Consider the following 27,585-nt stretch of genomic DNA (forward strand, 5'->3'; position numbering starts at 1 on the left):
CTACTTCTGTAAACTGACATTTACAAAACTATACAGTTGTTGTAGGGGTGGGATGTGCTTTAAAACAAAAAAAACCCCTAGTAGTATGTTCATTCAGACAGATATTTTTACCATAAATCAATTTGAGATGACACTGTTTTTATTGAAACTTTCTCTACACTCACTTTCAAAAAGTTAAAGTTTCTTATTTAGAAGTACTCAATTTAACTCCCCTATAAACTTCTCTTGCTTTAATAGTGAACTAAAAATACTATGAGTTAACTTGCAGTTTTAAAAAGTACTTGATTATATATTCTTCCTGAAAGATTCCTCATATAAATTATTCTGTTGTAATGAAAAGCTAGAACAAATATTTTTGAAATTTGCTCCTCAAAATGCATTGACTCTGTTCTGTATCTCTGCCCAAAAATACAGCTCAATGTCCCATAAAAATTAGATTTTTTTCTGGAAAGAGGAACAGATACCTATCCAAAAAGTCAACCCCAAATTACATTTTACAAAAAAGAAACCATTATTGACTCTAACATTCTGCACGTGGAATATGCTCATACTTTCAGTATCTCTAGGCTGAAATTGCTCATAATATTTTGCTGTAGACCTGAGTCTATAAGATTGAGAGGCTGCTTTAATTTTTTAAGGAGCAGTTCTCATAGCTGCAAAGGCATTGAAGACAGCCTGGGAGACACAATCTGTGCGATGCTGCTCTTTATTGTCACAGGTACAGAGTTCTGATGTGGCAATGCTGCACATTCAAGTCATCAAACATTTACTCATCAGGAAGGACTTTTCAGTCTCTAAAATGGTTACAAACATTTTTTGTCAGAACGCAGTCATTCTAAGCAGTCTGATCTCAATGGAGTCCTACTATTTTATTTTGAGTAATGGCAAATTCTTACCAACTGTTGATGGAGATACCGTGGGGTTAATTTATGTTCATGTTGGAAAAGCAAAGCAGTGCTCCCTCCCAACTCTGACAGATCTCACGAGTCTTTTCGATTGGTGATTGTCAGGTTGTCCCGATCGATAGCTTAGCGCTGACAACAGCTCACAGTTTATTTGCAGCTTCGAAGCCTGGTCCTATAGTGTTTCTCTTCTGACAGGAGATGAATAAAGGTGTCACTGTGGGAGACTTTTAGCCGGCTGCTATAAAAAGGACCTTCCTCGCTTCCCCTCGCAAGATCATCTAGTTCACTTTTGGAGCTTGTGGCTTTCCCCTCGGCTGAGTTTAGCTCCATCAGCTCCAATTCATGCTTGGCAGCTGTTTCTAAAACCCTCTGTTTGTTATAATACCTGACAAAGTTGTTAATGATGGGATGGATAGGAAGGGCAATCGCTATCACCCCGCAAAGAAAACTGATGGCAGCATTCAGCTTTCCTAGTGTTGTTTTAGGGTATATGTCTCCATATCCAACTGTGGTCATAGTAATGATTGCCCACCAAAATGACTGAGGGATGCTTTTAAATAAAGTTTCAGGGTGACTTTGCTCCATGGTGTAACCCAGGGCAGAAAAGACAAAGATTCCAACAGCTAAGTACATGAGGAGCAGCCCGAGCTCCTTAAAGCTGCGTTTCAGGGCATATGTTAGAGTCTGGAGCCCCGAGGAATGCCGTGCAAGCTTGAAAATCCTGGCGATCCGCATGATGCGCAGCGCCTGGACAGCCTGCTGGACGTTGCTCAGCTCCATGAGCTTGGCTCCCAAGTGGGTCAAGGTCAGGCTGACATAGAAAGGAAGTATTGCTAGCACATCGACTATGTTCATGAAAGACAGGGCGAAGTGGAGTTTGTTGGGAGAGGAGATCAGCCTCAGCACATACTCCATGGTAAACCAGCCTATACAGGCTGTCTCGATGCTGTCCAGGGTTGGGTGTTCCATGCGGTTCCCCTTTGCATCTGCAACCTGTAGGTCTGGGATGGTCCCCACACACATCACGATGGAGGAGGTCAAAATAAACAGAAAGGACAGAACGGCGATCACTCGAGCTGGGTAGGATGACTCTGGCTTCTCCAGAAATTTCCAGATGTATTTTTGGCATCTTTTCCAGCGACTTTCTGAGGCATCTACTCCCAAATCATCCAGAATTAGTTGCACCCTTCGGGCTATTTCTTCCAGTTCTTCCTTTTTTTCACTTAGGTGAGTTTTGCAGCAGTCATCCAAAAATTTCAGATCCACTTTCCAAAATTCCATTTCATTCTTGAAACATATGGGGCATATTCCTTTCTTCATATGAATTTCCCCGAAGTAGTACACGTCAATAATGCATTTGAAAGCATCTGGATCTCTGTCAAAGTAAAACTCTCTCTTTCCAGGATCATAGTCATCACAGAGGGAGAATATGCTATCGTATCCCCCCGATAAACAGTTGATCAGCTCTGCCAACCGTGTTTCTGGATATTGATTCAGGTTATCTCCGTAGAACACCTGCCTTACCCCACCGACATTAACTACAATCTCCGTTTCTTCATTTTTTTCTGATCTGTCAGTGTCCACATCTGGAAACCTAGAGTCACCTGCCATTTTAATTGTATTGGATTTTATTTGATTTTTAGTCTGTCGTCTGGTTTCAAAGCTTTGTGGTTTTATTTTCTCATGAAAGTGAATCAGCACCGAGTCAGCTCTATTACAAATCTTATCAAACTGACCCGGAGTCGTGGTGGTAAAGGTTACAGAAAGATACCTGTGATCAGGAAAGCCTTGTGAGGTATGCAACAAGCTGCAGAGAAAAGACAAGTCATCGGGCTGCTGTGCCTGCAAGCAGGGTGTTAGAAAGCTCCAGGAGATTTGAAAGAGAAGAAATCATTTAATAAAACTCACCCCTCTGCTCAGTGCTCGAGAGTCTTTTCAGGTCCCATTCTCTCTCTCTAAAAGTGATATTTATTCACAGGTTGGAAGCCACGGCAGAGAAATAAATCCTGTGGTCTGATTAATGCATTGTGCAGTGAGTGACAGTTCTCAGAGACACAATCAGCAGGGTGAGCCCACAGAAAACTGATGCAGTTTCTCTCTTCGATTCCACAGATTACCCTAGAAAGCTGCTTTTCGATTTTGTTTCTCTTTCAGTTTTCTTTTTACTTTAAGATCTTCCAGAGTTTACCTGCTGACTCTTGCACGTAGTCAGTTGGTGCAAGCGTGCAGAGAAGAAACTTGTGCTTCTCTTCCCTTTGCTGCTCCCCAGCACAATGGGGAGCCCAGGCTGCCAGGAGTCCTTTCCAAACTCTACCCTCTTCTGGTGAAAGCCAGCAAAGCACTAGCTACACAGAAAACAGAGCTCAGCTATTTATACGCCTGTCTGGCTGTGAAATAATGCGTTTCCATACTGCCATGCACTTCAACGATTTTTAAAAACACTTTTCTCTAAATCGAATACAAAACATAATCGTGTATAAAGTCATTCAGAGCTGTAGAAAGACACCCATCAATTTCTTCTGATGGCAGAAGCCAGAGAAAAAATACTGTGTTTTGGAATAAATACATGACATAAATCTTGCTTTCAGTGGGACTGGTGCAAGTCTAGAGTAATTCTCTGTCAGGACACTGAGTCACTGTAGATTTGTACTGGTGTCATTGAGAACCAAGCAGAGACCATAAAGTTTTCGTTGCAGCTGTGGAGCAAAACTTTCCTTGCACTCTGAGCACATTTCCCAGGCTCTGTGTCCTCAGTTTTAGCCATATTTTCTCGATGTACAGTCAACTGACCCTGATGAGGGTATGGCTGTTTTACAACATCTATGATGATTTCTTGGTGAATGCTACTTACCAGCAGTAGTGCTTTGTATGACATCCAGTACTTAACAAGTAGAATAACATGTATTTCCTCTTAACTTTATTTTCTCCAAATTCCAGGATTTGGTGGACATTTTTTTCCCGGCCGCTTACATGCAGGTAGGCCTACCACTGTGCTCTTAAATTCTTAAATATGATGAAATAGTTGATTTTAGTGGATCCTGAGGGCTCTGATCCAGCAAAACCCACAGTTCATTAGTTAACTGTTTCTTGCCACAGCAGAATCATTTACACCAGCAGGTTTTACCTTTTCCAATTTACTGGCTTCTGAAAAAGTTGTAAATGGAGGGGAATAGAGAGGGGCAAATCCACCTGATAGTTTGCTTCTCTAGGCTTATGTCCATCCTGAGAGAAAGACAGAGCTGTGACGCGCCCACTGTCTTTGCGTCCATGTCGCCCAGTGAGGAGGACCCTGGTGAGTACACTGTGCTCCATTTCCATCCCCTTGCTGGAAATTTATGGGAGATTAGTCAGAGGTTGTGCACCAGACCTCATCTTGACAGGGACTGTGCACATAGCCTCAAGTACCTTATGAATACCCCTTTGAGGTAGTTCATGACACTTGGGGGTGCACAAGCCACAAGTTAAAATCGCTGATCCTGCCACTTCCCAAACCTTCCAATGACTTTCCTTGTCCCTGAGCTTCTGCAAGTTTGATGAGAGTGAAAATATGAGAGTGAGGAGGTAAATTGATAATAGAGGATGACTTGCAAGAAACCTGTGAAACAGAGGAATGCAATCTTTTCTCTTTGTCTGTCACACACATCCATGCACACATTTATGATGCAAAACCTGAAGCCAAGGGAAGTGGGTTCTTGCTGCTCTGTTACAGTCTCCCAGTAAATGTCACATCCAGTCACTCAGCCTCACGGAGAGGAATAAGTCATGCATGAACTGTAGGTCCATAATCTTCTTCAAATGCCTGGGTTGTGTCACTCATATCCATGCTGCAGAACAGCATGGAGGGCAAGGAACAATAACTGCAGGGACTGGTCCCCTTATTCAAGTGACAGGAAAAGGTTAATATCAGTCTACACCTGAGTCACACTGTTAACCTCTGGAGGTCAGTGTTACCTTCATGTGTTCCTGAGGGCACTGCATAGTGTGGGTATAACACAAGATGTCCCTTGAATTTTTTTCCAGGCACATATAAGTTTAGTGAGACTTGCAAGCTTTGTGGGACAAGAGAAATACCTTGGAGATCTGGAAAAATGCTAGGTTTTGTGGGTTCAGCAAGAAATATTTACCCGCCTGGGACTTCCTTGCCCACTAACATGAATGGTTTAGCTTTACTTTAGTACAATACATTTTAAGATGCCAATAGCAGTGACATGCTTGCACAGGGGAAGAATGTGGATGGGATTACTGACTACCGATTCTTGCGAAATAAAACTTGAGATCTGGGAAAGCAAGGTTTAAAATGCTGTCAGGCTGCATCAATGTCAGAAATAGGTTCTTTAGGTTTAAATCCTCACATTTAACCACCTCAGACACCTACTCTCTTTGATCAATGATTCATTCTAGTGACCTTTTGGCTTTTCTTCAGGTAATGATAAAAAAATCAATGTATGGTCCAGCATGACCAACACAGAAAGCACCACCTTAATTTCCAAAAAAGGCTCTTCTTTCCCCCTGTAATTTTGCAGAACAAACACCTACAAAACAGGCACACAGGATTAGTATGTACATTGTTCAGTTTGAAAGGTGAAATCAGCTCCTCTCAAATGATAAATCTCAGCACATTCCCGAAAGGTTGGGAAGAAACTATTTTTGAAATGCCAGATCAGTCCTTATAAAGACTTTACTTAGTGCGGCTGCTAAAATCCTTGTTCTTTATTCTCCCTCGTCTTGCACCCTTTCAGAGTTCTTTACACCTTTCAGTGTGCCTGTCAAATGTTAGCGATCTGGTAGCATTTTAAATCCACTTTGACAAATGTAAATGATCCAAAGAAGGGTCAGGGAAAATCATAATGAATTAAAACCTTGTTTTTGTAGCTGAAAAGAGTGAGACAGGCTTACTTGATGAGTTGGTTTTTTTTTTAATCAGGCATATCGCAGAGAAGCAAACAGGAGCAGAATGAATAATTTGCAGCAAATAATTTATTTCACTAATTTAATTCATTTTTCATCCATGAAAAGAGAGCTTCTCTAATCTAAAAATTTCAGTACATAATTGTTGCTCTGTAACTCATTTATGACTAGTTTGCTGCAATTACTAGGGCTTCTAAATTCAACTTCTGTTGATTTATCTGGCCAGGGCAAACAGGTCAAGCTGTGCTGTTTCTGCTGGAAGCGATGCGTGCTGGCAATTGAATTCTTACAGACCAAATAAGAAACAGGGAGGGGGTTTCTTTCTGTGTCAGTACTTTGGCTCAGAGAACACCACGTGAATTCGAGCTGACAGATGTGTTAAGTTTTGGCTGTGTTTCAGATCAGCTCCTTCAGGGCGGAGGAGGAGACTCAGGTGGATGTCAAGCCCTGCAGCTCCAGGGAAGGACTCCCGGGTTGCAGGACACCTGTCCATCAAGGGCAGCCTCAGCCCAAGCAGAGATGCCCAGGATCTCCCGGGGTGGCTCGGACCTCCACAGGGCTTGGTGGAGCTCAAATACAGCTCTTCAGTGGCACTGGGCTCCACACAAGGGACATGGGTGGCACAGAGCGCCCACAGCCTGGGGACCGGCAGTGACAGCAGTGCCTGGAGGATGTTGGAGCTGCAGGTTTGGCTCCCTGGTTTGACACTTTTTAGGAGAGGACCCTCACCACTGGGTGGCTTTGCACCAGTCTGGGAAGCGAGCTTGTCCCTCTTGAGCTGCAGTCTGGCTCATAGCCCGCTCCTGAAGCCTGGCCAGCACCTCTGCCCTCCTGGCTGATGCACTCACGCAGCTACGGGCAGCAGAGGTGCGTGAAAGGGAGTGAAGAAGCCAACCCTAGGGACATAAGATCAGACTCCACATGGAGAGGAGTGTTTAGTATAGAGGCAGGAGTCAGGCAGCTGCTCCACAAGCAGGTTGCGGTGTAGCCAACTCCCCTGCGTGGAGCACAGCCTAGCTTTCAGTGCCCAGGACCAGGGCAGCACCTTTGGCTTCTCTCTCCCCCTGGACTCTACAAAGTGTTTAGTGCTGTGTCTGCATGTGCAAGCTCAAGAAAGTTTAGGCACCTGACTATGACTGTCCAAGCAAGAAACAGTCAAAGCATGTGTGTTATGGATTTGGTCCACACTGACCACCTAACAAGGATGTTTCCCAGCCATCACATGGCCATCAGAGACCATTTCCAACAGGCAGTTTGCATGCAGCCACCTGTACTGGAGACTAGAAGGACTTCCTAGACCAGATGAAGACCAGTTGCCAGTTGGCCTCAGTGCCCAGAAACATCCTTGGGCACATGTAAAACTGGTTTAGGATGTACCAAGTTGTGCTGAGTCACCTGCTGCCACTGGGTACCTGCTTTTTAGGTACTATGATGTCTATGTTGGACACTGTTGTGTAGCCCTCAGACGCCACAGAACTAACAGCAGGCTTGGAGTGATGGTGGTTCCTACTCAGCATAACCCACTCATACACTTCTCCTTCTGCTACGTCGTATTTGTTTTTCAAATGGCACTTGTACGACTAGAACTGTGATGGATCCAGCAAGAGATCTCAGCATCTAACATGCAACTTATTTTCAGCAAGATGCAGACTATGGAGAGCCACTCAAGACAAGAACATATGATGAAAATGTACTATAGAAAAGTCAACCAGAGACGTAAAGGAGGATGGAGAATGGAAATATCTTATTCCTTGTCCTTTCCTTGGGTTATTGTGAGGATAAAGCTTGCAGACAACTGCATGGGGACTGCTTCAGCAGCTGATAGCACAAGGTTCAGTGTGGAGAAAACAATATGTAATTACTTCATGCCAATCACAAGAAGTGGGAGCCAGATAATCTGGAAGAAAAAGAAGCAATGAATGACACTGTTGTGGGTTTCAGTCAGAGCAGGTCATCCAGAGCAGCTACTCTGATTGCTTAACCACAGCCAGCTTTAGCAAGGGGAGCGGGAAAGACTTTGCCGTAAGAATCCTTCAGGGTTCCCAAATCTAAGGTGGCTCTTAGTGTTTAGTGAGACAACCTCACAGCCCCACTGCAAGATGCAGCACACTCTCTTTGGCAAATTAATCCAGCTACTGCAATATGCTTGTTTATCCTTTGTAGCTCAATATTGCAAATCCATTTTCAAATCATACCTTCTTTCATCCTTATATCTTACTCTGCGATGAAGCCGGCTGTTTTGACACTGCAAGAAAACACAGGTATTGTTCCCATGGGCACTGTGGTTCCCAGCATGGGTGTGGAGCTACCAGAACCAAACCCATGCACTTCCCCAGTACACCTGAAAGGCAACAGTGCGTGACTTGCTCTCATGGACTGTAGCACAAGGGTGTGGAGGAGACATATGGTGCGGGCATCTGGTCAACGGGAAACCTTCCTGATGCACGTGGTAGCAGCTCACGGTCTCAGCACTGGTGTATATCTGGTGTATGTAGCCATGAGCTAACAGAGCGAGTCTGAGCCTCAGCATGAAACATGGTCATCACATACTGGTGTTATTTCTGGCAATGGGCAAGTCTTTCAAACCCCTCGACACGGGAAAAGAGGGGCGCGACAAATGCAAAGTGAGTGAAACAAAATCTCTACATTTTTTAATACATCTGTGTGTTTTGTTTAATGTTTTCTCAATATGTTAGACTTCCTTCAGATTGATATGTTGAAAGCAAGAGGTTATGTAATGACTGAACTGAGATGGGTATCTGGACTGTGCCAGATAACTTCACCTTGCGAATCTGGTTTTATGTGTCTCTGTCTCCAGCATATTTATATATTTCTCCACAACTATTATTTCAGATCAAACAAGTCCTTTCCCAGTTTATTTTCCCCTCTCTTAGTTACTTTGATTATTTTTTAAAGTTCAAAATTTATACATAATTAGTCAATTTTTTTTTAGCAGATCTTTTAATTAATTCCTAATTAAGAGACTGGTAACAGTTTGCTGTAAATTGTAATTGGCCTTGCTTTGCATTTGACATTAATGGGTCTATTTTCCCATGCAATTAAACCTGCCTTAAGTGACCACTCAGGGGACCAGCAAAATCTCTGATTTAATGTAAATGGCTTTAAATAAATAAGACGCAGCCTCTACTGCAAGCACCTGACAGCTGGGTTCAAATTAAGCATATCAGTGATCCAGGAATAGGATGCAAGTTGGAGATGCTGTAAGAGTTTTAAGAACCTTGTCTTGTTTTCAGAGTCACTGTACTTTGAGGAAGGACTGGAAGTCTGCTTCCTGCTCTTAAACACTATCATCAAAAGCTTGCTGTAATTATTTCTCCCTTTAAATGTTGTTGCATATATGTATTATAGAAAAGAGAAAAACTAGGTGACAAGACTTCTTACAGTTACAGAGATAATGACTTAAAAATTAAGATTTACACAGCTAAGATTATGCTGGCATTGAGCATGGCAGCGGTCTAAAAAATTGCATGTCTGCATGTAATTAGGAGCTATATCACAATGACTATGCACAAGGTGGTCAAATGCAGTTTGCATTTCCCAGCTTCTGAGTGTCTGGATCTGCAAACTCACTGGTGACTTTTATCAGGACTATCTGTATAGAATTTCTTGCAGGGCCCCTGTCCCACTGATGCTGCTGCCTGGCAGCATCCCCAGAACGGCCTCACCATTTTGAGCAAGGGAGTCCCAGCAAAGAGGTGTAAATGGTACCAGGGTGAGTACAAGAGGTCTCTCGGTGGGGGACACTGCTGTCTGGGCTGGCCTTCCCAAAGGTGAACATTCCCATCACTACCGAATCATGTAGTTGCCAATAACTGACTTGAAGGAAAGACCAAGGCCACGCCAGCAGAGAGGGACGTGGCAATGGGCAGACTGTTTGTTAAGTTTTGGCAGCCAAGACATGAAGCCAGTTTCTAAGCCTGCCTGGGGAGAGATTTTTAATGTGTTCTCTTTAAAAAAAATCCAACACTGCAGCCCTCTACTGTGCTTGGAGTTGGCACAGTGATTAATTATACTCTGTACAAGCTATTGTTCCTAATTCTTTGAAAAGAGAGCATGTGTAGCAATTTAGCATGTACCATTTCACAATAGAAGAGATTTTCATATGAACTAATATTTTTATTGTGGGTGGGCAATCAAAATAAGGAATATAATCAAATCATTCACAGTAAACATGGTCAAAAGGAATCCTGTACATGTGTTCAAGGAAGACAAAAAAAAACCGAAATATTTTCTAGCGTGAAAAAGCTGTACAGAAACCCAGTTGGAAAAAAACACAGAAAACATTTCATCAGTGTGCTGAAACAGTAATAAAAATTAAAACACTTTCATTGATCCTAGAAAACATTGCAACACTGAGGAAAATACAGGCTTCAGCAGAGCCTGCAATTCTCACAGGCTCTTGTAAGTGCGATTATAATTTCCCTTCTTTCAGTGAGCGGTACAGGACAAAGGAGAGGAAGGTGAGTAAGCAGTAGCAGAGTTCATATCCTTACAAGTATGAAATTACCCATCCCGTTCCTGTGGAGGGTTCATGTGGATATCTGACTTCATTAAATCCCACAGGACTGGGGGCTGTGGCATGATGCCCTGGAGCACCTTGCTGACACCTGCCTCCTGCAGCCTGCAGGCTCTTCGGGCTTTCTGCCCTCATCTCCTGCACAGAGGTGATGGTCGCAACCCTGCCTGCGGCCAGGAAGGCAGCTGGGAACTGGAGGAGGTGGTATTTGTTCCCTGGCCAGCATCCTTCTTGCACCAGTAGCAGTGAGTGGAAGCATTAAAGCATGCAAATTTGGGGCTATGGAAGTAATTTTTTATCGGCACACCTTTGTACTATAGATCAGGCAAAGTGGAAAATCAAGCTTGGTTTCCCTTTCCCATGGTGTCCTAATCACCGCTTTGGGAAGTAATAGGAATCAAGTTCTTACTCTTGCTGCCTTTGAAAAAGAAGTCCAAGCCTCTGTGTGACCCTACCTTGAAAAACTGATTTCAGCATCTCAATTTTTTCCTGTATTCTTTACCTTTGCTTAAAAAAATCTTTGCTGAATCCAAGTGGAATTTATGAATAATTTTAAGTCAATCAAAACTACATTTTCCAGAGGACAAATGTTGTGTCAGAAGTCATTTCCTGGCCCTACTCTGGATCTGTTGTCTGCCATTTGGCAAGTGGTTTACCTTCTTGCTACTTTTCTTAAGCTGTCTGGCGACACATTTCTTAGTAGCTTACAAATAAGTCACGTCAAAAAAACATTTTTAATTTGGCATACAGATTACAAATAACATTTTACATTATCTGAACGGCTCTAAAGCCAACCCACATGTTTCTAAGTGATTTGTCTAGACAATGGGTGAGTCAAGCCTTTTATCCATTTTGTTTTATACAATAATCAGTTCTGCTCAGTTAAGATTTCACTTTACCAAATTGAATGCCTTTCATTACTATGTGCTGTTTAATTTAACATTGTATTGACATTTTGCATACTAATTCACTTTGCTCAGGGTAGAGTCATAAGCCCATTTGAACAATGCGATACGTACAAAACAGATTCATTGTACATACGTGTCCTCAAAGACGAGATTACAGAGTCCAAGATATCCCATTCAGAAAAAAAAAAAAAAAAAGGCTAAGAAGATGAAAGGAGTTCAGTGATGAATGGGAATTGCCACTGCTGGTACCTTTCTTTATTACCATTCTGTGGTGTTTTCAATTGTTCTGTCCCTATGAGTAACGAGAACTTCTTCGCTTTTGTTAAGCTTCACTGCAAATCACTGCTGTGATGAACATAGGTGAATCTGAGGACAGGCAGGGGCACCCCAGTTCTGCTGATGGGAGGATTTCAACCATCCTTTATAGCTACAAAGATTTCAGTGACCTTGAGAATGAGTCCCTGCCTATGCCAGCAATGATGTTAAAACTTCCCTTAATGGAAAACATCTCCCACGCACTCTAGACCCAGTTTAAACTGAATCCTCCCTAATCTTCTCTTTAGGCTTCTGGGCACATTTAGTGAGACTGCACAGTAACAGAAACACCAGAAAGAGGAACCGCCTCCCTGGTTGGGATATCCAGTCACATTTTGCCACAAATGCCACATGCCACATGCCACAAATCAGCATAAAAACTCATATCCTGACAGAAAGTCTGTGATTACAGTGAAGATAAGAGTAGAAATCATGGTATCTCCTGTTCTTGAAATCTAAAATTTTATCCCAATCATGCTAAATACTCTAGTATTTAGTTAGTCTTATCAAAAATAGCTCAAATCTCTACACAATTTCTCCAGATTTCCTTTAGTTTGCTGTAAGCATAGATGCTATCATACATTTGAGGTCACAAGCTGGTTGCAAATATCCCCATAAATGTGACCAGAATTCATAATTAACAGTTCTTACGCAGCCAAATGGTAGGGGAATTAATTACCTATATTTGGAAATGGGCTTTGCAGCTTATGGATGAGGTTTTAAAAGCAGTTGGCCATGTCTGACCATAGGGGTTTACCTTTGGCTTATCCAAGAACAAAGCTGGATACAGCAACATTAGCACCATGAATCTTCTAAATAATCTATCAATAATCAATACATGGCTAGATTCTTCCCTCATAGTGGTCTTAAACTGTTAGTGTACTGAAGGCAAAACCAGGTACTGAATGTTTTATATTTTTTTTCCTAATGTTTATGCATTATGCAACCCTTCTCCCCAGCTTCTCAGAGTCACCTTGAGATTTCTGTTTCAGAGCTTGTGACAAATCATTTACTAATCAATCATTTACTGTTTGTTCTTCACTCACGTCTGAAGTCTACTTTTTCCTTATTAGGACTGATTAATATTAATTAATTTTAACTACACCTGTACAGAATACAGAATATTTTCTAGGAATTTCTGATATCCTGACATTGTGGTGAGATGCAGGAGGAAGAAAAAGGTAAACTGTATTTTAAAATTTTCCTTGCAACAGTATGTAAAAAAATTTAAATATAGACCATCCAAATCATTAATTTAGCAACACTGAAATTTTACATTCTGAAAATGTTTATACACTGTATACTAAATATTACAATCTAGTATTGTGGAATAAATACAATGCTGTTAGTGCAATAAAAGGCCAAAATAGAAAGAACTGAAATGACAAACCACAATTAAACATTTTAACTACAGAGATAAATATATTTTGACACTATGAAACAGTTTCTTTAAATATTAGGGTATATCTAAATTAAGTATTTTTATTGCAAATTTTGGCAACTTCCAATTTAACTGAACTGCATTTATCTGACATCAATCTCTTCTGTCAAAAAAATTATCGGTTCTATTTCCAGTGTACAACACCAGTAATTCTAACACTCATGAGATTCTTCACGTTTCTTTGCCAGACCCTTTCTTAGAAATTAGAAATGACAGATGGGATTGGAGAGAGAAGAGGATACTTTCTGTACGTACAGCCCAAGGGCAAGAGAAGAAGTCAGCATCCTCCATGCGGATTTTTACTAGCTATTGCCTTTGTTTTCTCTGTGGCCCCTCTTGTCTTATTAAGCCTGAATCCTCTTCAATTCCTCTCTATGCGTACATTTTTCAAAAGGGAAGCATGTCCTTAATAAAACCTTTGGGAAGCCCAGGGGTGTAACGAAAGTGCTCTTTACATTAATCAAAGAGTAATGAAGTCGATCCATCCACCATGCATGGACTCAGATCTCAAAAGTAGCTGAAAGTCTGCAAAAGACCAATAAAAATTATTTATTTAGTGTCAGTATAAGAATGTAATGAAAAGTAGATTAGGACCTTACCAAAAAATCTTTCACTGGTCAACCACAACTAGTTTCTAACTGCAGCACTGCAATATCAATACCCAATATTTACAGTATGCAAATGATACAATTGTAAACCCAGCACAAAAACTAAGCTACCTCACACATGACACATCTCTGTATGTTCAAACACCTTGTACATTAATTTATTTTTATGAGAAATCTGGATTTCATCTTCTGGAAACTAATTTCTTCCGCAGCACCATAGCAGAACGGTCTTACCACCACTGCATATCAGTTTAATAATGTGTATCAGACTTGGAGTGTATTAAGTCTTCCTCTGCATTCATTTTCCAATAACACTTTGACTATTAGCAATTTAAATACTGCTCTTAATTTCTCAGATCTTTTTTTCTTTTCCAAGTTTGACTGTGAGGAAGTTGGCACTTGCTGGTTTTTGGACTAAACTCTAACATTTCATCAAAATGGGTGATTTCTGACCAACTTGTAAAATATGTAGCTGTTGCACACACATAGTGGAAAAATTTGTCATTACTTAAGTTAATAATGATCCTGCTGTATTTCACAAGAATTCTGCGTTGGGTTACTCACTGATGATTGTAAACTGGTTTTCAAAGGATGCCAAAGCTTACAAATCAGAATTGCAAAAAGCAGGTAAACAGTCTGTAGACTCTAAGTGCAGAATTTAAAAACAAATGGCTCCTGATAGCAATGCAGTTGCACTTGCTGCACATTTCAAATAACTAAGAAAGTGACATTTCCTTGTCTGTTTACCGTAAACTCATTACAAAGGCTTCTCTCAAATTAATTTAAACATAGGAAATTATTGCAGTAATTTTGCTCTTTTTCCTGCTCATGAATTGCTTGCAAACTGATCCTGGTGTTCCTCAAATATATTAATATCTCTACTTATTACAACCATGCACGCAGGTACCATCAAATCCTGTTTTTTTTAACGTAGCTGATAAATTATTCCAGCAATGAGCAAGAAGCAGCAAGAATGAAGAGCAATCAAGCAAAGACAGCACACGTGTGTCTGCCAAGTAGTAAAGCAAAGGGGAGATGTATGGATGATTCCAGTGGCTCCCTCCCTGGAGTCATGCAAATGTGGGTGAATAAATATCCCTAAGCCCAGCACTGACACTACACATTTTAGAGTTGTTGAGTCATTAGAAATTCCAGGTCATGAGGATGAACGTGAAAATATCTACTTGGGACAGCACAGTACCCCTGAGGATACAGCCCACCTCACACACATCACTGGGCTCATGATCCAGTTCTGCAGCATCAGGCTCCACAAGAACTCGTGTTTTACCACCATTCCCCATTTAAAGGGGATGTCTCATATCACTGCAGTGGAGAGAGATTTGCACCAGGGCGTATGTGCTGTGGCACAGCGATGCAGTGTCTCAGGTGGCCACATCGGCTCTGCACACTGGTGGAACAAGTCAAGCTCTGCCCCAAGAGGAGACAGAAACCACTCTTCTCCTCCTGCAAGTAGGAAGAATGGAGGCAGAAAGGAGGCTCAGCCTGATATTGTGCAGGTCTTCCGACAGCACCTAGAGTCCAAAACAGGTCTGCAGCTGAACTCACCATCACCCTCCCCATCCATCACTCAGGTGAACGTCTCCTTCCTCCCCAGCCCTAACCCAGAGGCTCTCAGCAAAAATCATCACAGCTGCCTGAGGAAGGAAAAATCACCAAAATAAACACTGCTCCTACATATCTCTCATCTATCTTCCCACACATGGTAGGCATGAGGGAAAGGATTTTTCTTTTGTCACATTTGGAAAGTTTTGTTCTTTTAAAAAGTGTAAGGCTTGATATTTACTGTGTAGCTGAGGGATGTTTCCATTGAACAAAATGTGCTTTGGTGGGGTGTCTATAAATAACCTTATCGATTAAGTGAAAAACATAAAACATATATTTTAACCTTCCCAAAATATATACACTTCTTACGATTAGGTGAACAACTTTATTATATCTAGAATTAGCAGTGCATTTCCTATTGTGTGTATGGTCTCTGGTGTAGAAACAAAAGAGAAGTTAGTTAGAATAGAAGAGACATTTTTCCAGATTAAGCTTGAAAAGTTTTTCTCCCATAAGAATATAAATCCATTTATTTGGTAATTGCTTTATTTATTTTTCTCAGGTTATATGTTCTAATTTTAACAGTATTTTGGAAGGAAATCTGGTGGTACGGAGTCATTAGCATAATAATGTAGCTTTATTTCTTAAATCCTCTGTGAAAATTCAGGTGTTATAGTCTCATCATTTCTACAGCATTATAAATTCCCCCAGCACACCACAGGGTTTCACAGACCAACTCCTCACTAGAAAAAGAACATTGAGTACCCAGTGCTGAGGACCATCAGAAAGGTACTCTTAGGTGAGGCATTGAATCCTAAAACTCTTTTGAAAAAAAAGTAATAATCGTTAATCTTTGCTAAATAAAACCATTGCTGCTGTGGCCACTGCCTCTCTCATTCATTTAATTTCTTTATTGGATCATAAAAGTTGATTATATTTCTTTTATCTTGCCTTGGACTGCGGGGCATGCTGTAAGAGAAAAAGGTTGACTATCCTTTGCAATTGTTCATGAGCAGCAACTTTAAGTGTCCTGCCACTGTTAACGAATCCACCTGTCCCTCTGTGGGGACCCAAATTCCTGCCTCATATTTCCCTTTCCTTGTTTCATGGTCTCTGGTTTTGGCCCCATCAACCTGCCTTCCCTGGTTGAATGAACTTATATTGATTTAAAGCTGGGAGGATGCATTGGAGAAGAATCCAATTACCAAGCTGGCCTACACTGCATATTTTTACCACTACCCATTCCAGTTAGGAAATTTTTAGCCACATTGATATACTATCACCACTTCAAGTTTGTGCAGAATACTATGATATGAAGCTGCTTATTACCCGGATGACTTGACTTTCTCATACAGCAAATGTTCTTTTATACTGATACCATTGAGAAAAGGAGCAGCAGTGTCATTGTTAGTACCAAGTTTAATCTTGGAAGATGCTACTTGATGACCACTTACTAAATCCGTATGTTATAAAGAAACACTAATGATGGAACCTTAGTTTTTGACATGAATTGGGATTTGCTCCTAAGTGCAGCTACTTTGACCTCAAACTCAGCACTTGGGTAGATCATCTGCCATCCCACCATCCCCACCACATTGCCTGCTCAGAGTCAAGCACAGTAACAGCTACTTAAAGGAGCACATAGGTTAAACAAATGGAGTTTTTCTGGCCCACTCATGGGAGAATCTCCTTTTGGTACTTCCCTAGCTCTTGTTTCCAGTGGACCCACATAGCGGTGGATGTACCAGTCCTGCTCTCAGACTTGCTCTCACTGCCCTCCTGTATGCCAAGGACATGATTTATCTAGGCAGGTCTTCCCCTCCAGCTTCAGCATCCTGCTCCATATTGCATGAACGTGCCAAATTCACATGCGCTGGCTTGAGAACCAAGTGTTGCAAATGATAGCAAAGTCTCCAAAGACACTTAATCAAACTCATCATGGAGGGCAAAAGATTGAAGGAACAAGAGTGATGAGCTGTCTCCAACCTTATCATGCCATTACCATACAAAAAAGCACCTATTCATTTTGTCTTATCTGCCAGCCCCAGCTTTATAGCCTTTGCAGCCCAGAGGAATGGATCAAAAGAAATTTGTTGACAACCGAGATTCTGTTTTAATCTACCAAAAAATGCCTGTGTTTTGCAAGTAGATCTTTATACTGGTCTGTAATCATAAAGAGGAGGCCAGCCAGCCCTTTTCAGGATCCACGGTTTAAATACAAGAAATACTGCTTGTGACATAGCAGACTCCCAGTTTCCACTGGCAAAGTCCACCCTGGTGACCTAGACACAACTGTCACGTCCAGGCTAAACAAAATTTACCCTGCAGGTAGGCTTGTAAACAGAAGTAATATCATTTATTAGCACAAATGACATGCCTGAAGAAAATAAATAAGCTTTCAAGGACATAGAATACCTTTTAAACCTAGTAGCCAATGCATGATCAGTTGTGTTTTTGTAAATACCACTTGAAGCCTGGATCTTGAAGATGCTGTATAGAAATACCAGCTAGTTTTAGAAAGGTTGTGGTTAAGCAGTATCCAAAAGCCAATTAATTAAAGTGAATTCATGTCTATGTTGTATTCATTTGGTTCTCTTTAGGGAAAGGTACATAGCAAATTTTCATCAATCCTATATCGAGAGGAAACTACTAATAACAAAGAAAACCTTAGCCTGAGAGAACTGTAGGTTACTTGTGTCCAAAACATCTGGCTATGCTCCTGATAAAGATATGAGGTTCCAAGGAAGAATCAGAGGCAAAAATAAAAAACATCTCAAGTCTTTAAACCAGTCCTGTAATGAATATATCACATTTATTCTGTACTCTAAAAACTTTGATTCTAGTCATAACGGCAAGCATATGTAGTCAATTCATATTCACAATCAAGCTATGGACAACAAAGTTTGATGGAACCTTTTGAGATGCTTGCTTAAACTGCTGGACCTGCTTCATTCAGGCATCTCTTCAGCTGTGTTTTGCATCTCTGTGTTTATAGGGCATCAGTCACTGTGATATTGTGGGCTGGCCAAAAACCAAAGACAAGAAGTGTTTGAAATAGGTATTTCCATTAAAATGAGAAGTTGTTTTGTTTGTCCTCCCAGCTGGCTCTGAAAAGCAGACTGCCTCAGCTGTAATTCCTGTGCTTTATGGCTTCAGTTACATTATAGATTCATTTTTTTGGTAGACTTTTCAGGTTCCCAGGCATATTGCCATTTTCTGTTACTTACACACAAATGCCTCTATAAAAACCTTATTCTCCAATCTTAACACTCCTTGGGGCTGTATGAGAACTTTCATTCCAAATTTCTAATTTCAGTAAAGGTACTACACAAAAGCTGTTGAATTATTCAGAACTATATGTAACCAATTGTGGCAGATGTACTCTTCATGTCCCCCCCGATGGACAGAAACTTCTAGGCTGATGGACAAATATGGTCATGCATATGCCCATTGGTTGACAGGGCCTTGGACCAATGAGATATCTTAGTTGAGGGAAGTTTCTGGACCACTACCATAAGTGACCACAGCTCAGATTCAACTAGGGTACAAATGGAGGTGCCGGAGACCCCCTTTGAGTTGGTCTTCCTCAGAGCAGTGTGTGCATGGTTGAAGACTCTCCTCCTTCGACTGGCCATCTAAGGAACATTCCCTGGGGACTGAGACACCTTGCCGACCTGGTAAGCAATCTGGGCACCCTTGAGAGTCCTCACTTTGACACAGAATGGGAAGATGCACATTTGTGAACCATCACTCTAGAGTTTTGGGATCTAATCCCCTTAAGTCAGTTGTGTAGTAACTGAACTCCTAAGTGGTATCCGAACCTCTGTCATATAATGTTATCGGAATGCTGAATAAGTTTGGATAAACCCCATTTGTAGTTGGCTTCTGCTAAACAGCTCTGGTTAGAATAAAATCTGTTCGGAGCTTGTCGCTTGCCTAAATTGACTTTTAGGGTGCCTCCGTGACACCATTATAAATTCTCTAGGCTCTGTCTAGTTTAATTAAAGGTAAATCCCAGCAGACATAGTAATTACAATGAGAGAGTAAACAGGAAGAGTTAAACAACCTGTAAATGGAAGATAAATTTAAAAAAAACCACCAAACCAAAACCAAAACCAAAAAACATCTTATGTAGAAAACTCTTTCCCTACATTTATATCAAATGATTCACTGTTGAGTTTTCTAAATTCTTGCTGTTAATTTAGAACAAGCTATGCCATTACATGCAGGACTGATATTCATGACGATAGAGCAAGAGTAGATGGTTAATTCATGGCTGGCTTGACAGAGGGAGAAATCCAGTGAGTTATTGTTTGTCTGGTGCCTGACCTCCCTGCATTCTCAATTTGGCTATGTTGCAACTTGAAAAGACAAACCTGCCCTGGAATTATACCAATGACCCTGCCAGATCCAAGACACAGGTAGACACCTGAATACAGATTGCTTTGTCTCAGATGGAATCCCACCACCTTTGTCAGCATCAAGAGGGACTGTGCGACTTTCCTGCACAGTTGGCCAGGCACTAGGGGGAATACGTATGTCCCAAAGCGCAGAAGCCAGAGAACTGTGTGAGGCATAGCTGACTTTGAAGAACAGCTACAAGTGTCCTCGTCACAAAACTCACTGAACAAATAAAATTTCTAACAACTGCCATGAGCAGATATTACATGTCTTGGAAGATGTAAAGTAAATGTTACCTACAGCATGCTGACTGAAATGAAATATCGATTCACAAGCACTCTTTGGCTAAGTTCACCACCCTTTTACCTTTGATAATATCATTATTGATCCCATTTCCTGAGATGCTTGCATGAGTGACAGCTCCTGTGCAAACCTAGACCAACAGAAAGAGCTGCCTTCTTCTGGTGTCATTCATGCAGGTGTCAATAGGATGGCCTTCTTTTCCAAATCACATGTCACACTCTCAGGGGAAGTTGAGTGAAGCTTTGCCAACTCAACTGACCATCTCTCACTTGTATTACCTGGAGTCCTGCGTCCAGCTCTAGAGCCCTCAGCATAGGAAAGACATGAACATGTTGGAGAGGGGCCAGAGGAGGCCACAAAAATGATCAAAGGGTTGGAACAGCTCTGCTGTGAGGACAGGCTGAGAGAGCTGGGGTTGTTCAGCCTGGAGAAGAGAAGGCTCCAAGAGCTTTCAGCCTTTCAGTACTTAAAAGGGGCCTATAAGAAAGATGGGGACAGACTTTTCAGCAGGGCCTGCTACAACAGGACAAGGGGTAATGGTTTTAAACTAAAAGAGGGGAGATTCAGGCTAGACATGAGGAAGAAATTTTTTACAGTGAGGGTGGTAAAATACTGTCCCAGGTTGCCCAGAGAGGTGGTAGATGCCCCATCCCTGGAAACATTCAAAGGCAGGTTGGACAGGGCTCTGAGCAACCTGATCTGGTTGGAGATGTCCCTGCTCATTGTGGGGGGGTTGGACTAGATGAGCTTTGAAGGTCCCTTCCAACCCAAACTATTCTATGATTCTATAATTCTATGATTGTATTGAGTTTCAGGCAGAAGGACTTGGTTCATTTGCCCACACATAGGCACCTGGAGCCATTTTAGATGCTCTTGTTTTATCCTGCTTGACTTGCAGGTGCCAGTAAGCCACAGATCTCCCAATGGCCCTGTGTTATCTTATCCAACCTCATGCCAATACCTCAGATGTCCTTGGTCTCCTCTATGCTGTCAGCAGAAGGAACATCCTGTTTAGAAATGTTAGGTAGTCCTGTAAGAGGACAGAAACCCTACTGAGTAGCTTAAGTGATTTTTTATAAAGCTGCAATTCCAAATTCTTTATATTAGAAGTATTAAACAGCATTCAGGCTAAGGCATTACTGAAAGTCAGGCAACTAAAATATAAATGAATTTGCCCAAAATATTTGTTAGATCATCTCAAATTCATAAACCACCTATGAAATGAACCTGTGAGCAGTTTACCTGCAGAATGAGACATTCAATTCCTGATGCCTTGGAAAGAAGACTACTCAGAAAGAAGAGTGTAGAAAAGAAACAAAAACATTAGTCATGTCTCAGTGATTTGTGAAAGAAAAGGAGAAATCATGTGGTGTATTTTCTTCTTTAAAGGATGCTATTGCCCTTTAAGGTGAAAGGTAGGGAAAATGGTCTGGTAGGGAAAATTACTAAGATCTACAGACCTGTAATGGAGAGAATCCCAATCCACTGGATGTGTGGATGTGTGTTTGTGATAACTAAGTGATAATGGATGTAAAGCAAGATTTGGAGTACAATGAGTAACTGAAATGAATGCAGAATGGATCGTTGCTGCCCATTGACAATTTAGTCATAATTTAAGTGACCAGTCAGGGATGAAGGGCAGGACTGGAACTCAGGACACCACCACCCCACCCCTCTTCTCCATACAGGGGAAATGTAGCCATCCTTGAAGCAATGTTTGATAATAAAAGATACATTTTTCACAGGCTTCCTTTTCCCCACCTGAAGAATTAAGTGAACGACATTTTCTTCATCTCAGCCGATGCCTTGGGATGTATCAGAGACAGGGTTTAATAGTTGGGGTTATTTTTTAGAGGCTGGTTTTAATGGTTTCCAGTCAGTAAGAGCTAAAAAAGCTATCCTTTCTGAAATGTTTTTTTGGGGGAGTTAATGTTTTGTTTTGACAGTCTGTAATTCTGCACTAAGAACTTTTTTTTTGTCTGAAATAGTGCTACAAGGCAGTCTTATTGGCCAGAGCTATGAATATATGGCTAGCATTAAAGTCCTGGCTATCTATTACCACTCATACTAGTACTAAAATGTGCATGTGAACTCACATCCATTTGCATAGTAGCGACCCTAGTCACAGGATTGTGCAGAACACAAATATAGCACCCAGCGTTTTCAAATACATGTGTTTAAAGGTATATATTTAAAATCCTTATCTAGACAGATAGAGCAATGATCCAATTCCAAGTGGTCTGCCATTGACAATTCCTATTCTAATTAGGAGATCAGACTAGTTTTACTAGACTGTCAAAACACAGGGTTCAATGTCCAACTTCACATACTCAGGTATCAAGACTTTTGCTTCTGCAAATCTGATTTCTTTCTATGCAAGTAAAGAGCTTTACTTCTTTTTGTAACTTTATTTAACTATTAAAAGGTATAAGGAAAATAAAGGTGCAAAGCTCATGTTTAAAGAGCTGGGTGACTAGCACGTCTATACTGATAGCTTTTTAAAATCACATATAAACACTTCCCCAACCAATTTTTCTATCTGTATTAGTATATTTATGTTTAAACATAAGTATCTGCATTTGTAAATACACAAGCTCTCTCACCTTGTACAAGTGCTGGGAATGCCCCCATACATTGCAAAGGAATAGAGTATGTGGGTGGCAATTTTCTCCAAACACTTTATCAGGCAATTTTCAGACAGCTTGGATTACAGATTTTCTTAGCTAGCTAAAGAAGAACAACAATAGTGCTATTAAAGCTGTTAAAAGATAATAGCTGATACCTGTGGAGCTAGAGAGGCCTGGGAAGGTGGGGGGAAAATTGTTCTGGTTTAGGCAACTGAGCCTAATCTTGTAATGCACTGAGCTACCCCAGCTCTTTCAGTTTTGGAAAGAGCTCTGCCCCTTGTGGCCCAGGCTGGCTGCTGTAAATGAGCATAAATATCCGTTATTGGTATCCAATCATTAAGACATGGCTGGCTGCAATGAGTCAAGGAGATGGCCATGGTTAACAGTCTCAGAAATGCAGGCTTTATCTGTACAGAGAAAGTAAGACAGACAGGTTGGGTGCAGCCAGGTTGGAGATGTCTCTCCCCACAGATCCACGTCCCTGCAAGGGTGGCAGCTCTGCTGGCTGCACGGCCAGAGGACAGCTTGGCCGTCTTTTCCTGAGCACCGAGCAGCTTTTGCATGAGCTGGTACCTTTGTACGGCAAAACACAGCATGGACTTATCCTTTCAGTTTGTGGTTCTCCATGCCATTCTCCTCTCACATTGATCTGCTTCCAGTAATTGAAATATACATAAATATGATTCACCCATGATCATAAAGGAAGGTAGTCATGATCATACAAGAAAGTAATGAGAAGAAATAGATCCTGATCCCCCAGGCCTCCAGCTTAACCAAGAGGTGTCCCTGTTTCTAGCATGTTTGTTACTATTCATTAATATAGATACAGAAGATACCTAGTTATCGGAAGTATTAGTGAAGAGTGAAGAAATCACAAATTTGCCAGTAAGGCTGGTTTGAAAGAAACTGCCTTTGTTGGTGTTTTATGTTAAATGAAAAAATAAGGTAAAAATAGTTTCCTGCATTTTATTATTATTATTTTATTATTATTATTTATTTTTATTATTTATTATTATTATTTATTATTTTATTATTAAAATTATGAACATTACAGGTGTGAGGAAGTGGGGAAACAAAGTGAATATACTGATTGTGAATAGAACTTGATCAAGAGGGAAGGGGAAAAGCCCTGCTGGATTTTTCAGCTAATAAAGCCATTGCACACTTCAACCTGGAAATAGCTTGTCTATAGCTTCTCAAATTCTGGAGTTAAAACTAGGAGCTTAGTGTATTTTCTTGCATAAGGGCATCATTTGAGATGACCAAGGGTACTCGTCTTGGTTCTGTCCAGAAGGACCTAGGTCTTGGGTCTCTGTCACACCTACCAGCCTATGCATAGGTCTCAGACATCCTCAGGCTTCTCAAAAAGCACGAGATACCAATGTCCGGTAACCGCATATAGCCCCAAGAATGGACCTGATGTATCCTTCTACCAGCTCCACTGCAAATTTCCTCTGGGATTTGGCTTGAACTCTTAAGCTAATTTCTATAAAGAACCCAAATTTTCCATTAACTTCTGTGGGAACATCGATTCTTAAAGAAGCAGAGGTGTCTGTGATGGGATTCGGCCAGCCTAATTTAGATGCCTTCTCTGTGCCTGCATTTTAGATGCCTTGTGAATCAGTATTCCAGAAATCCAGGCAGACAGTATCTTCCTTTGAAGACATCTCACCACTGACTGTATAGGAAATATCAGATCTTTTTTTAGGATGACTGGTTTCTTTGGTATTTAAATGTAGCACATTAGATGTCTGCAGTTAGGCTGGATTTCATAGTTTAGGTATGTGGATGTGAACTGTATAATTTAAGTTTTAAAAAAACAAGATGCACAGACTTCGTGGCTAGCTTGTACAAGCATTTCCAAGCAGGCTGTATGTAACGTTGGAAGCTATATGTCCAAATGTCCATTTGAGCAAATGCAGCCTTTTGGCTTTACAGATATCCAGAATACAGAGAAAAGGGCAGTGAGTGGAATTTATGGCAGACTTCTGAAGCTGTTTGCATTAAGTTACATAATCTGTTTAACTGATGTGATAATATTCACATGATCTAATTGCAAGATATACCAACATTTAGGAAATACACGTCTTAAGATGGAAAGAGAGCTATCAACTGCAAACTATTATTGTAATTTAGAAGCACCACCTGTGTCCATCAAAATAATTATTTTTTTTTCTTCTGTCATCCTAATTCAGCAAACTTAGATATGCTTCTGTGTCTGATGGAAACAACAAGAAATCTTCAGTGTGCAAAATATTTGTTCATAAGTGAACGGCAGACTAAGAGAGCACAGCAGAAATGATTCAATGGGGTAGAGCAAATAGCAAATACATCTGAGAGACCATGATCTTCTTCCTGGAACATACAGAAACAAGATGGAATTCAACAAACAAGTTTCCTACTGTGAACTGGTCTCCTAGCTCTACTTGAAAGTTAAAAAAAATAATAAAGTCTAAGCAATACTAGCTCACCACAGTGTTCTCCAATGCTGCAGTAAACACAGAGGAAAGATTTGGACATTTTGTTCTCCATTCTCCTAATAAAAGTGGTTGTTCAGCCTATGAAAATACACCAGTCTTCAAAATTTGTAAGTGGTATTCATCTCACCCAGCTTTAGACATTTTCAATCCTAACAGCTGTATCTGAGCCCATGGCCTTTGGCTCACTTTGTACTCAAAGGAGAGCAATAGGTAATCTAGGGTGCCATTCAGCTGTCCTATTTAGGAGGCCTAATTTTAGGTTAAGATGAATCACATTTCAGAAGTGTCTATGTCTCTCCATCAACTAGAAAGGGATCTCAGATGTGAAATTTCTGCATCTTATTTTTTCTCAGTGAACACTGCTTTAGAAATTCTGAATCTTAATGCTCACAGACTTGATCTTACACTGTGTAAAAAGGAAGATGAAGTGAAAAAAAAAAAAAAAGTCTTGAGGCTGGAACAACTTCAGAAGACTGAAGGTGACTTTGAACCTATCTGGATCAAAAGGTAAGCTGGTGTTTAGCGTTACAATGACAGAAAAGGGAATTCCACTTGAAGAGCCCTTGGAGGGTGTTGGCTTATGCAGAGGCTTCTCAGTCATCAGGGGAGCTCTCCCCATCGCCACACCGCAGCTCTCTGAGCTCCCAGGACTGCTGGCAGCAATTTCAACTTCTTTCTGCATCACCATCAGTGACAAGCCTGTTTCAGATGAGGCATCACCTGAACGGGAGAACAAAGGGCATAAACAATCAAAGCCCTTCAGGAGCTCGCTTCACAAGTTTCCCATAAATATTTTTAAATTCTTCATTCTAATTGCATTGGCCCAGTTTTTGCCCCCGAGTTGCTCCTAGCTTAAGCACATGTCAATATGAGGACTGAACCTGTTCTGCTTAAGAGTTTTCATGGATAAGTTTTGCATTACATATGGTAAAAACCAAATCAAACCAAACCAAAACCAAACCAAACCCCAAACCAAACAAAAACAGAACCCCCAAACTAACAAACAACCACCACCACCAAAAACACCTGCCTTTCTCCCTTCTTCAGGTACACACCGCAGAAGAAAATTATCAGTAAAAGGGCTGACCATGACTTTATGGTTTTTGCACGCTGTACCCACCTCTGTGCATGGAAGGTGATGAGACAGATGATGCTCCATAGCTGGGACTGAGGGATAATTAAGCACAGCAGAAGTGCTGAGGATAGGCTCTCCTGTGGCCAAAAACTGATGAAGCAAAACCAGATCCTAATCAAATCCTTTTCTGGATGTGAGTGAGGTTAAAGAATAGATTACTGTCCATGACAAAAAAATTGAAAGCCCAGAAATTGCATAAATAAGAGGGGTTGTGGAGTCTCCTCCTCTGGAGACATTCAAACCCCACCTGGACACATTCCTGTGTGATCTGCTCTGGTGAACCTGCTTTAGCAGGTGGGTTGGACTAGATGATCTCCAGAGGTCCCTTCCAGCACCAACCATTCTGTGATTCTGTGAAATATTATTGAGTTTTACAGACCAAGACATGTATGTGCATTGGCTGTCAGTGCTGTAGTTCTGCCTTTTCTGCCTGTAGCTGTTGAATGCATGGCCTGATGTGAAAAATAGATACTGTAAACCCATCAAAGCCAGGGGAACCCAGTCCATTCCAGCAACAAGCCCAGCCTAAGGAGCAGCAAACACACACTTGACCATTTCAACAAGAAAAGTTGTCCTTGTGCTTTCCATTCTTCTTCGGCCAAAACATATAAAACTTAGTTCTTCTGACACATAAAGTACCAGTATCAGTGATAAATGGCATTCCACTCATCTGCTTTCCATCTTATCTTCTAAGTGGTCTATTCTATTTTACGACCCTAAATTACAAATTCCTGCTATTCTTTGAATTGCTGTGAAATGGAGTAGTCTCCTTATGTTCAGAGCAGCTTGCAATTAGCATAGCCTGGACTTAGAAACGGCAGTCTATTAAAATATGGACATATCAAAGCATAGCATCTGGAAACCTGCATATGTTTGTCTTGTACAGTGGGCTTTAAATGTCAGGGTCAAACAGAGACTCCTGGTTATCCCAGAAAAGAGCTTGTGTGTGTCACCACTCAGCTGCAGAACTTCAGAGAATTTTTATACTTTCTTGGAAAATATTATATTACTTCACACTTACCTTTTATGCTGTTTTTATATGAAAAAGTTAAAGAAAAATAATAATAAAAAATAATAAAAAGCTAAGGTTTGCTATGTTATAATCACTCAGTTGAATTTCTCAATTAAGCTTATAGCCACAGCACCAATGAAAGTATAAAGATATGAATATGAAAGTTTTAATCGAATCTCAGATGTATTTTGCTATACCAATTGTCTCATTTTGTGAAGTTTCCATCAAACTAAGGACCTACTGGAGAGCCATTTCTGCTTAAATGCATTTTTGTTATATCCCATTAAAAGTGTAAGGAGTAATGCTTTCACAGGAATATGAAGTAGAGATGAATGTTGGGCTTTTGTCTCTTCCAAAAATGAAAAGTCCTGGAATGGACCACATGGTTTTCCTCTTTACACAGCTGTTAAGGCAGAGACAGCTCTCTATTTTATCCAGATTC

General features: G+C 40.9%; 1 protein-coding gene across 1 annotated transcript; it reads right to left on the minus strand.

Moving 5' to 3' along the window:
- Nucleotides 1-688: 688 nt before the first annotated feature.
- On the minus strand, nt 689-3,232 carry KCNF1 (potassium voltage-gated channel modifier subfamily F member 1). The gene is made up of 2 exons (XM_065630450.1): nt 2,814-3,232; nt 689-2,712 (listed from the first exon to the last, which is right to left on the minus strand). Exon 2 carries the CDS (start codon nt 2,514-2,516, stop codon nt 1,053-1,055), a length of 1,464 nt encoding a protein of 487 aa, XP_065486522.1. The 5' UTR covers nt 2,517-2,712; nt 2,814-3,232; the 3' UTR covers nt 689-1,052.
- Between the last annotated feature and the right edge of the window lie 24,353 nt (nt 3,233-27,585).

This window comes from Caloenas nicobarica, chromosome 3 (genome assembly GCF_036013445.1).
Source record: "Caloenas nicobarica isolate bCalNic1 chromosome 3, bCalNic1.hap1, whole genome shotgun sequence".
NCBI classification, from domain to species: domain Eukaryota; kingdom Metazoa; phylum Chordata; class Aves; order Columbiformes; family Columbidae; genus Caloenas; species Caloenas nicobarica.

Coding starts and splice junctions, on each gene's coding strand:
- KCNF1 (XM_065630450.1), bottom strand. CDS start 2,516: ATGGCAGGTGACTCTAGGTTTCCAGATGTGGACACTGACAGATCAGAA.